Source organism: Chinchilla lanigera, unplaced genomic scaffold (genome assembly GCF_000276665.1).
Source record: "Chinchilla lanigera isolate Chin_1 unplaced genomic scaffold, ChiLan1.0 scaffold00001, whole genome shotgun sequence".
Taxonomy (NCBI): Eukaryota; Metazoa; Chordata; class Mammalia; order Rodentia; family Chinchillidae; genus Chinchilla; species Chinchilla lanigera.
The window spans coordinates 29194562-29206949 of NW_004955402.1; the positions used below are offsets into that span (position 1 = coordinate 29194562).

Consider the following 12388-nt stretch of genomic DNA (forward strand, 5'->3'; position numbering starts at 1 on the left):
TTTTGCACACAACTTCCAAATCTGAGTGTTCGGTGAAGCGGATGACAATTCTTCAAAATTTTTAGTGGAATAACCATATGCATTCAGTTCCTGGTTCCACTGTTTGCTTTTTAAATATCTTGAAATAAATAAACAAGCTACAACCAAAAACTAGGGAATTTTTAGGATTTTCAGTATTCCCTGCATATCTGAGATTATCTTAAAATATGGAGATAAAGAAAAAATATGGTACAATGCTATCTTAGAATAAGACTGTACAATGGTGTATGCAGGACAGGTACCTGACATTCAGGTAGACCTGCGCCCCTTTCATTGTTGACACTGTGTGGTTTTAAATAAAAGCCATTCTAAGATTTATCTTTTCCTCAGTAACATGTGAGGAATATGACCTAGATTTTGTGTCATGCTGTAAATTGAGATGATAAACATTAGAAAAAAATGCTTGGTTCTTATATTAGCTAAGCAATGTTAGGTGGTCTACCGGGAAATCTTGAATGTTTAGACAACAGTAAGAGAAGGCTTATTTCTGAATGCACTGGCAGAAATTCTGAGTTGCGAAGGGTTGGGCAAAAGCAGCAATTTATTCATGTCTTACAAATGCGGTCGTACAAACATCATACAGAGCTGGCACAAAAGAACAGACACCATCTTGTACACCATGCTTCCTTCCAAGTCACTTCTATTGAGCTATGACATCAGAACAAGTCGGTTACTGAGTTACACAGTTCTTCAAACATAGATACCTCCCTGTTAGGGCGGTGAGATTGACTAATCAAACAAACAGTTAATTTACAAGTTCAATACAGTGCAGGGTTTCTAACAGAATTCAAGATATTCACACTGGTATTGTAATAGATTATAAAACAGTACAATTTGCAGAAATGAAGAGATTGTGTATCTCCCTGCCTGTTTTAATTCCTTCCTTGCTTTTCTCAGCTCTTTTCATAAAACCAGTTTGAAATAGTTTTACTTCACTTTTCACACTCAAAACACTGGAAATATTAAAACTAAAAAACTATTTACAAATTACCCACTGTAATTTTAAAAGTATGTGTTGTTGGTTTTGTCATTCCACTTTAAAAAGCAGAATCATCCCTTCCAATAAACATAGCACAGCTGGTATCACCATTAACCTCTGGCTGTTATGTAGGACTCTTACAACCAACTCCTTGTAACGTTACAGAGCTCCAAAATATATCATTTCTATGGCCCGTGATACCAAGCATACGTACATAAAAAGGCCATTTGGCTTCCCCAAAGTCCACACTGAGTACAGTTGATTTGAGTTACTTTCGCAGAAATGCTGAGTGAACCAAGATGATATGAGATGACTTTGCAGTGGAATGAAGACCATGATTGGGGAGTATTCAGTTTTTAATCCCAAAGTCATCATAAAGCACAAAAAGAAGTTGATTTTCAGTCTTTGTACACATAGAATGTAATACATTTTCGTTACACTAGGCATAGTCATAAAAAGCATGTATAAGTTGTTAGGAAAATGCATTTTCATAGAATTTACAAACACTGTGATATCAAACACATTCTCAAAAACTGTTAAAGTACTGACACAAAACCTGACTTGAAATGTAAATTTTTCAGTAGACTTTATTCTTGCATATTTAATAATTCAGCTGTACCCAAGTTTTACTCACACTTCTCTAAAAACTCAATTATACTGACATCATCCTTAAGTTAACACTTTCCAAGTGATAACAGGGTACTGCTTTCCTCCAATAGGTTTTGAATGGACCTTAGCACTAGAAAACAGTACAACATATAAGTCTTCACTGTCTTATATTGAACAGCTCAAGACGCTAGCCTAGAAAAAAATAGTGAAAAACACACTTTCTTGTGCTAATTTCACAGCCTGCAGTACTGCTATATGTTGTGAACATATGTAAATTATGTTAGGCTTGCTCTTTAATGTTTAGTCTTTGTTTGTTGGTTTCAATCTGGCACTGAATAACACATCATGGGGTTTTCTTTCTTTCTTTTTTTTTCTTCTCCAAACAGTTTAGTCCTTTCTTGAGGAGCACAAGTTAGACAAAGACTTATGTGGCCATGCATATTGTAGGTACAAAAGATGGCCTTGAAATTATACTTGCACACTGTACATATTTCCTACAAGAAAACTGTGTTCCTAACTGACTTTCTAGCTACAATTTATTTCTTTATCACCTAGCTAATTCAACAACTTCACAAAGGTAAACAAGGGTTTCTTAGGCCACACTGAAACTTGTGATAGGCAGTGAAGAATACAAGGCCATGGGTTTGATGTGAGGTTATATTTTACATTTTGACTCACATGTAACCTTAGAGGGAAGAAAGTCAAATTTCAGCCACAGTGTTCTCAGCTCAGCCCTTTGAGAAAATTATTTCTCATCCTATTCACTGCCCTTTTGAAATGACCCTATATTTCTCCTGTTATGATAAAATTGTATTAAATAATTACAGAGCAAAGAAAAATGATCAGATATTTTATATTCAGACAACCATTTGCACAAGACATTATAATAAAAAACAAACTAGAGAACATTTCTTTTTATCTTTGGATTTAAAGAAAACTATTTCCCCAACCTGAAGAAAGATGGATTAATTTCCATAAGAGAAGGTATGATTTTCATCTTTAAATGTTAATCCCTTAGACTTCCAGTGACATATTCATTTCTGAAAGTATTACCAGAACTTTGGATTGTGGTACAGTGTTCATAAAAAGTTAATCTGATCCTATTTATATCACTGGCAATCTGTAATGGAAGTTGAACATCTTATGAAAATTTATCCAACTTCTCTAATAAAGGGGGAAATTATCATGATACACATTTATAGTTACTTTCTGGTCTACAAAGTCAATCCACTTCTAAACAAAAAATGGTAGCTTGCTCTGTCACAAGCTTACAATCACATTTAAGAAATAAAAATCCTCCTTGCCTAGTAAAAATCCTTAAATTCCAACTCATGGCTGGGTTTCTAACCATCACAGAGCATGTGCCACTTGGCAATCTGTCTCCTGGGGAAGTCACAAATCTCCTTCCAGTGTTCCCCAGCGGTTCCTTCTGCTGATGCACCCAGCACCAACCGCCCAATTATCTCATTTCGGGACCCTCTTTCAGAATCCAAAACCAGAAATTCAACACTTATATCTTCAAGACCCTCACAAGGAATATCAAAGACAAATAGTTCATTGAATACTGCATTGGGGGTGCACTTCTTCACGTGAGTCTTCTTTTTGGAGATTCTCTTTTTGGCGTGGTACAGGTTCACTTTGACATAGGGATCTGTAATGGTAGGTAAGAGTCGTTACAATAGCAATGCCTGGGGGGCTGGGGGTTTAGCTCAGCAGCAAAAGCGCCTGCCTGGCAAGCGCAAGGTCGTGAGTTCGGTTCCCGGTACCGGAGAAAAACCAAAAAACAATAGCAATGCCTGGTTGTAGGTTGTAGAAGTGTACTTAAGATAACCATGCTCTTTAAGATTATGATATGTCAGTACAAATAGTAACAGTGGGAACAAGTGAGAAAAAATGGTAAGTACGGGTAAAGTTTGGCTCTTTTATTAACAGAACTGAGAATAAGAAAGAACAGATAACAGGAGAGAAAGCAGTTCTAAATCAGAGGTTAAGGGAGAAATTGCAATGGTAGAAAAAGGATATAGTAAAAATGATAAGAATAAAATACTGCATGAAAATTCTCTAGTTTCTAGTAAATTAGAATGTAAGATTTGGGGTAGGTCTATGTTTGAATGCTGGCTGTTTTTGTTTCCAGTATGACATTTTATGTGTCATTTTTAGTGTGTAAATTTAATGTTCATGCTTATTATCACATATTTAATTATTTTACTATGTCCTTCTTATTGCAGCATATGCTTCCAACTTCATCATCAAATAATAAACATACTAAGAGGTGAGTTTTCAGACGAAGCATATATTTCTAGTTTTCATCATGAACAAGTAAGTATAACTATGTTCGATTTGTACAGAGTTTAAAAAATGCATGGAAAGATACTATGTTGTGAAATAAAAGGTGTAGGATTTCAACCTAGGATCCATAAAGCATGTTCTTTCTCAAAGAACATGCAAAGAATTTGATGTCTTGTGAAGTTAGTTACAAAATTGAAAACTAATTCTTAAAATATTTCCATAAAATATTAGAGAAAAATAGTAAAAATAATAGAAGAATAAGTGTATGTGGGGTTTTTAAAAAACATTAAAATTTAAAAACTCTTCTATGACTTAATTTTCTTTTCTCCTAGGTGCTTTTGCCAGTGGTCTTTCAGTTATGCACGTATCACTCTCTTTTTCCACCTATTCAGTCAGCCATTTATCACATAATGGCTTTGTCTTAGCTCTTGGGACTAAGTAGATTTCACATTACTGCTCATAGCATTGGCTCACATTACTATTTTGAAAAGTGAAAGAGAAATAATCTCGTCACGTGTGATTGTACGTAGAAGTAAAACAAAAGTAGAGGCCACTTAGTTGTTGGCTATTTTGATGAACACATTAACCACTTAAATATTTCATGTAAGTATTTGATGAACACACTAACCACTTAAATATTTCATGTAAGTATTCCAAAAGCATTCTTACCTGAAAGCCCAGACACATCGGATTTAGGCAGATGCCTCGCTTTTAGGACGACCACAGTGAGGGTATTTGTAGTGGACTGATAGCACAGAGAGATCAACAACTCCCCACGTCCTGAGGACTTCTAAACAAAGAGAAAGGCAGTATCATTATTTTATCAGCATTATTATTTCTAGTCTTGAAGTTTGTTCTTTCAGCAAAAGTTTTATGATATTTTTGCTATCTATGTATTTTTTTTTTTTGATATGGTAAGTAATCTGAGTAAAAGCTGTTCTGCAAGGCCTGTATGCCTAAAACCACTTCTTTTTGCCATCTTGTGGTGTTGTTAGGTACTGCAGAATTTAAAATTTGAAGTGAATTGGCCACACCCATTACTTACCAATGTTTTTTTCCACACAAGGATTATTTTTGTTTTTCACTTTGATGACATCACTACTCTTTGAAACTATGAATAATAAAAAACTTAATACTTTGAATGGGTGTGTATAGGATCGAATGCCTCATTTTAAATATGATTTGATTTCAAATCCTTTAGCACTGACAACAGCCGAATTTGAATTCATGGAAAATTAGCTTTACTCTGACCTCTACACTACTCCTGGCTCAGAGATATAATGAAATAAAAGTTATTTTTCTCTTGATTGCTTTCATGTCTCTACTCTCAGGAAAAAGTTGATTTTAAATTCTGGACAGAACTAGGAATTTTTAATATATTGATTTTGGACAATATCATAACGTATCCTTTGCATGATACATACATTTCATTTATACTTAAAGACATTACATAAGATGAACAAGAGCTCTAAATGCAAACCTTAATTGAAAGCAGTGTACGTTAAAATTTAGAACTTGAACTGATGACAGGCAGAACTCTTAAAACTTCAGTATATGTACACAAACGCTGACACAGACTAGCTATATGAATTAATACTTCAAGGGCAGAACAGTAGGAGATAGTTATTTACTTCCTCTAATCATATGGCTGTCTCAAAGAAGCTACATAATGTCTCCGGAACTTGACTTTCATTAATTTTACCATTTAAAATAAAAGGAGATGGTCAACTAAAGGTCTAATCCTTAAAGTAACATACTTTTTAAAAGAAACATAAATTAGTATGTTTATTGTGTTCAGTGAACTATAAAGTTTAAACACAAGTTATTCTGAAATACCAGTATTAAAATCAAGTAAGTTCTGTATTGAAAGTGCAAATAAGACTAAATAGTTTAATTAATGTTATCATTTTCTAATAATCTCACAGTACCAAGTATTATAAATACAAAAGAAAGTAACTCACTTCCTCTTATGTAACACAGAAAGAGGCACTTAGAATTCAATATGATGTGGTGTTACCTCCTCAAAAAACAATTTCATATAAAGGCAATACAATTTCCAGATGCTTGAAAGGAATTGATTTAATTTTTAAATTTAATGTTAAATTAATTTATGCTGTCTTTGAAAACATTTGCTTACTTGTTTATGACTAAACAGTCTTCATGTGTATTCTTAGTCAAACAATACTTGCCACAATACTCACAAGTGAAGTGCACAAAAATTTAAATAACTGATATTTAGATATCCATAAACAATGTCTGTATTTCTCATACCATTGTAATCCTTTCTCTATTTTAGTTATGGGGTAAATTTACTTTCAGCTGCTCCATTTACTTGCTGTGTGATTATAATTAATAATAATTAAACAGATGGTATACACGAAGTTATCATTTTTAATAAAAATCCTCTAGACACAAAACCCCACATCAAAGTAAATCAACTTAAAAACTCAAAAAGAATTACCCTAACATTTCTCTTGATGATCTCTCTGTTCATTAACATTTTTCCATCAGACAATTCAATTCCTGCAAGAGGAATAAGGACTTCTCCAATGGTGTCATCTCTTGAAAACCTGTCAAAGCTCAGAATGGTGAAGTGCAAGGCCAACTCTTGAATCTGGGTGTAGGGGATTCCATAGAATGTGAACGTCTCATCAAATGCTGGGTCCAAGGTCTTTCTCAGCACTCTGGTTTTCACTTTATGCTTCTTCTCTGGGAGGATTGTCATTTTGATGTATGGGTCAGAGGTCATAGATTGTTCATCCATGGCTGGCAGACCACGGGCCTCCTTGATGTTCACCACAAATGCTTTCTTCTCAAAGTTGTACTCTAAGGAGAAAAAGAGGGTACCCAGCTTCTCTTGTTTCTCTTCTGAAGTAAGGGAAGTGCTAGACTTTAAGCTAGCAGGAGAAACTGCTTCTTTTTCTCCTTCTGGAAAGAGCTTTGAGATCCCGTTCTCCAACTCAGAAGTGGTGCCAGCTTTGGGGTTTGTTTTGGGAAAATTGCCATTGAGATCTCTCTTCTCCAGATCAAGATGCAATGAATTCTTTGGCACAGTCGGCTTATTCTTTACTTCATGTTTGTCATCTCCTCCAAACTTCTTCTTGCTATTTAGGTTTTCCGGATAAATATCAACTCCTTTTAGCACATGCACGAACTTGTAGGGAGGAGTCTTGTTAGATTTGGATGATTTTCTCTGACAGCAAATCCATGCAAAGAGAGAGACTGTGAAGACGAGGCCGAATGCACTGAAGATCCCCACCACGGCAGGGATTTCATCTGAAAAATCAAATGACCAGTAACATACATTAAAGAAGAAGATTGGAGATATGAGCCTATTGGAAAAGTATAACAGAGCTGGCAATTACTGTAGGGTGGACAGATTAAATTACTTCCCAACAGGTCTGGGCATAAGTTATGTGCATATTTCACATTTATTTCAGGTGTGCATATAAACAAGACAAAATACACTGTGGTAGAAACTCCTCCGGTTCAGTAGTTTTTCACAAACAAAATGAAGAAAGGAAACTGGGTCTCCATTTGACGTAGTGGCATGCTTAGTAATCTTGATTTATCTTTGTTTTCTCATGTAGTATGAGTGACCTAAAACATGATAGGATGGACTAATTTCATTTATACTTTGATGCTTTGCAAAGTACCATTTCACACTTATGGCGAAACACTGAGTGCATACTCTTCAAACACTGAGAAATTTTGCAGTATTACACTATTTTGTTTACTCAAGTTTTAAGTAGAAAATATATAAGGACTCATTAGCTCACACAATTTTTTAAAAGGGTGTGCTATTACCTGTCACTGTTACAAACTGATTAAAAATTTCCATCCCTATTATGGAACAGTTATAAAAGAAATGCACATCTAGTTGGGGAGAAAAAGAACAAAAATCAAATCAAATAAGATACTGATATTAAATAAATTTAATATTATACTTTGTGTATAAACATAATATTTCTCAAACATTGTGTTATGCAAAATATAATTTAATTTAAATAGAATAAAAGCAGAACAATGTTTATAAATAAATCATAATTCCTTAACATATAGTAAGAAGAATGAGTATAGATAATTTAGAGTTCAATTTATCAATAACTGATTTTTCCCTAGCATAGTTCCACATGGCAGGTGGTAATCAAATTGAAATTGGCATTATTTCCTTGAGTGAGGACACATTAAATCACTGACATTAAGTGATATAGATTGTACATTAAGTTTATCATATTTCAAGTGTAAGCAGATTTCTCAAGCAAATGATTAACATTGTATAAGTAAAAGAAATATTACTTCATCTGGATGAAGTACATCAGTTGAGTAATATTTTACATAACGTAAATGCAACTAATGTAATATTACCTACATTTCATTCTATTTCAATTCATTTTATTAAATAGTGAATAATAATGTCAAAACTCAGAATCAGGAAAGGGTTAACAATTGTTCAACTTCAAGAAGACCAATCTTTTTTACTCCCACTTCCCTACCCCCCCCCAAAGACTTTGCCTATCTACTTTATAATCCCAAAAGCTGAACACAAAGAATACAAAATTAAATAATAATAAATAAATACATAAATGAGATCAAAAGCAAAAATAATTACAGTAAAAATTCTGTAGTTTAATATTAGCAAATAATTGAAATATCTAAAGATAAAATAAACCAGGAATTCTCCTAGTAGAGAAACATATAAATTAGTGCTACAGAAAAAAATGAAATAAGAACTAAGTATAATCAGTTAACCAGTATTGGTTTTTCAGTTTTACTTTCAATTTAAGTCTTTGTGGGAAAATACATATGCCCTCACTTCTGGACTCTGATAATGTACAGTCAGCAAGCACAAGCTGTCATGGACAGAGGCACTTTTGCAGAAAATGTAAGGAGAACAATAAATGCAATTGAAAACTATTCTCATCTAAGTAGGATGATAGCCTATGCTAGACTGTATTTTCCTTAGCACAGCCTCTGGATATGTCTAAGTATCTAAATTATTCCAATTTCAAATTAAGAATTGGAATAGAAATATGAAGAAAATCAGCCCAATCACCTAAATGAAAGGCTGTGAAAATAACACACTTATGAATAATATAACATCAAATGAAGAAGCATTCAAGATATCATGGACTGAACTATTACTCCTGTATTCTTTATCAATAAGGGCTTAAGCTTTTGAGAGCAAAGATTATAGTCATTGTATTTATTTAATAACATTCACTTTAATATTAATTATTACTCATTTGTATGTATAACTTTTAAAAATAACCTGCCTTAAAAAGATATTTGTGATATCTGGCCTTTGACACATAATTACACCTAAAATATTACTTATTTATTCTACAAAATATATCTAATTTTAGTCATTGAAATATAGGAAGAGAACTCTGGAGTCGAACATTAAGTATAAGAAAAGGAAAACTAAACTGGGAAACAGAAGCCCTAGTTCAAGTTTACAGCAGCTTTTAGGTAACTGTGAATCCTGCAATACTTCCTTCATCTCCCTGGCTTGCGTTCTCTCAACAGAAATGAAATACACTGCACAGTCTGTAATAAAGTAAATATCTCAAACCCTCAATATAGAAGTGGTTTCATGCCAGACAAAACTCTTATGTAACCACAGACATATTTAGCTCCTCCTAATAAAATACAGATTTCCTACAAATAAGAGTAACCTACAAATTTCATGAAACCAGCATGCGAACAGATGCTTTTTCCTTAACTCACCGCATGCTGCAATTTACAGAGCTACCTGCAAGTATGGGAACTTCTGTAAAAATCGCCCTAACAGAAGGCAATTTAAAGAGAAAGATATCAAAAAAGGGAAAGAACACAGAACTAAGCCATGATAAACTGTTTACTGTTCTCACTTTTCTTTCAGATTAACTACCTTAAGTCTATACCCAACATCTAATAGGGGCAAAAACACAATTCCCCTTAGAATAATCAAGGAACAACCACAGCCATAAGTTGAGTAACTTGCTTACCAAAATCTTCCCGGCTGGTAGAGATCGGAGCCATTTTTTTTTTTTTTTTTTTAAATTTGCTGCGTGCTCTGTCCGAGGTGCTGAAAGGAAAACTCCCAGGCTTGTTTCACTTGCCTGGATCTGAAGAGCCGGCTTTCCCGAGTGCTGAAAACAACAGCGCAGAGCCCAGGGGACCTGCGCCGGGAACAGGGAGGAGGCAGAGAGGGAGGTCCACTCGCCCTCGCACAGTGATTTGCCACTGCTGTTCCTGTTTTGGCTCTTCTGAAAAGCTCGTCTCTGAGACTCCAGACGTGGTTGAAACCCGAATTGACGCAATCCTGACGCTACAAGGCTGAAATCAGCATTCCCCCCACCAACCCGTTAAGCCTCTCCTTCTCGCCCTCCTTGCTTCCTCCCTCCTCTCTTGAGGATTCAGCACACACTCATCAATTATTTTAACTGTTGGACTACTAGATATTAGCTTGGCTATCCTTTGGGGCTAAGAAACACATGGAGATGCACCCTGAAATTGAACGTACTCAGTTACTAGTACAAAAATCTCCTGATGACCTGGATGAGTAAAAATGCATGAATAATATGATTTACAGAGGCAATCTTAAAAAGAATAACAAGAAGAAATTTCTGCATCAAATAACCCATTGTAAAATGCAAAAATGTATTTTCTTGTTTTCTAAATTATTCTTTGACATATTTTATGTATATTATGCTCATAATAGTTATGGAAAATCCACTTCAAATTGTCTATTTGAAATAAGATAACCATTTCCTATCATAATTCTTTACATTCTAATGAAGCATTTTGTTGATGCCATTGCTCATAGTGGTCTCTACTCTTTGATATCTGACATTTGACCAGCTAAAGTACTTTGGAACAGATGGGCAGAATCTCTTCTGTGTTCAGAGTAATGAGGCTGGTTCTGGAATGATACATATTATTCAAGGACCTGACTTCTAAAAGGTCTGGGAAAAACAATTACAAGAATCAGGCCACAATCTAAAATAGCTTTGTTTATTATTGGCTGCTGTAAAGGAAATATTGTTTTTCTGATTGATATTCTCTGGAGTGATGACCAAAGAGTATGCCTCTAAAAATATTTAGAAATTTATGAAGAAGAGAATTCAGGCTGTGACTCCAGCTGTCATTTATTGCTCCACAAAGAACTCCATTGCTCTAACTTAATGAGGAAATGACATTCAGAGTGTGTTAGGGTAAGGGAGGAGGGGATGCCGGGGAAGTCTCAGAAAGCTACTGTACAAGTGTTCCTTCACATTGGCAAGCAGCCACCCCAGGCGTCAGCGCTGTGTCTGGGGAGAAATTGGCTTCAGTCCTTTGCATCATGGAAAATTTTATAAACCAAAGTCTCTTCTCCCCCTTGTTGCCTGCTCCCACACACTTGGCATTTTAGCATTCTTGTAGCAGATTTTTTTATACCTTACATCTTCGTGCTATGAAAACATACAAACTAATTTGCTGCACTTACTTTTTCCCATTGGCAGAGCTTATGATAGTGTCTTTATCATTCTGCCTCATTCAGATCACCTGCTCACTCTGTTACGCATGGACCTGGTAGGATTTGTCCCAAGAACTAAGCATGTGTTAGATGAAAGACAGGGCTTCATTGATCTGTGTTGCATATTTGAGGAAGACCAAATATATGATGTGTGCTCTGTGAATGTGTGTATGTTTTCTAGTTGCTATTGCTGACATATGGTGAAACTTATTTGTTATAAACAGAAATGTATTACAGATATGTTATATATACATTAGTATCTCATTAATTATACCTTCAGATGGCAAAATGCTATCTCAAACCTGTCCTGCATATTTAGATTATATTCTTTAGATTATATTACCAAAATTTTAAACTATTCTCATCTGTCTCATTTTTGAGGACACAGTGTGGTAAGATAACCTCTCACCCAGAGCTAATACTACTATACTAACTATTTCATTGCTTGCTTTATAAATAAACAAATAAATGTTATTAATTAAAATATTTGCATTTTCCTTCCCTTTCTTTAGTCATTTTCCAATTATTTAGACAAGCATCTAGCATCCCCTGATGAGCAGTGGGCTCCATGCACAGAGAATCCTATAAGTTTCCTATGATTGAGAATCTTGCCCTACCACCATATTGCATTATTCTGTTTTTGATCCTGTAAACTAGAAATCAACTCGCTGACGCATCCATCTGACTCTTGAAGCAAAAGACTTAGGAGGAGGGATTGTTGCTAGGCAACCATCTTTTGGCCACCCAAACCCCACAGCCTCAAACAAGTTTCTGGCCTGTGAAACACAGACTTTTCTGAATAGGGGGTAGTGTCTTCTTTGTACTGTTTCTTTTACTGCTAAAGTAGTGCAGCTTTTTAATCTTACTTTTTCTCAGATTGCAAATGACTACAGATAGAAAGATAGATAGACAGTGAGATTTAGAAACAATAAACAGAATTCTTGAAATCAGTTTAGTGCTATGAAACCTAG

At 34.8% G+C, this 12388-nt stretch overlaps 1 protein-coding gene across 3 annotated transcripts; it reads right to left on the bottom strand.

Annotated features, from left to right (window-relative positions):
• Window positions 1-562: 562 nt before the first annotated feature.
• On the bottom strand, window positions 563-10255 carry Syt4 (synaptotagmin IV). 3 transcript variants are annotated; one of them, XM_005372852.1, is made up of 4 exons: window positions 9907-10255; window positions 6384-7192; window positions 4586-4706; window positions 563-3278 (listed from the first exon to the last, which is right to left on the bottom strand). In XM_005372852.1, exons 1-4 carry the CDS (start codon window positions 9938-9940, stop codon window positions 2971-2973), a joined length of 1272 nt encoding a protein of 423 aa, XP_005372909.1. In that variant the 5' UTR covers window positions 9941-10255; the 3' UTR covers window positions 563-2970. The 3 variants fall into 3 exon arrangements, with proteins under 3 accessions (XP_005372909.1, XP_005372908.1, XP_005372907.1); XM_005372851.1 differs by having other exon boundaries at window positions 4586-4703; window positions 6378-7192; XM_005372850.1 differs by having other exon boundaries at window positions 6378-7192; window positions 9907-10252.
• Window positions 10256-12388: the final 2133 nt, after the last annotated feature.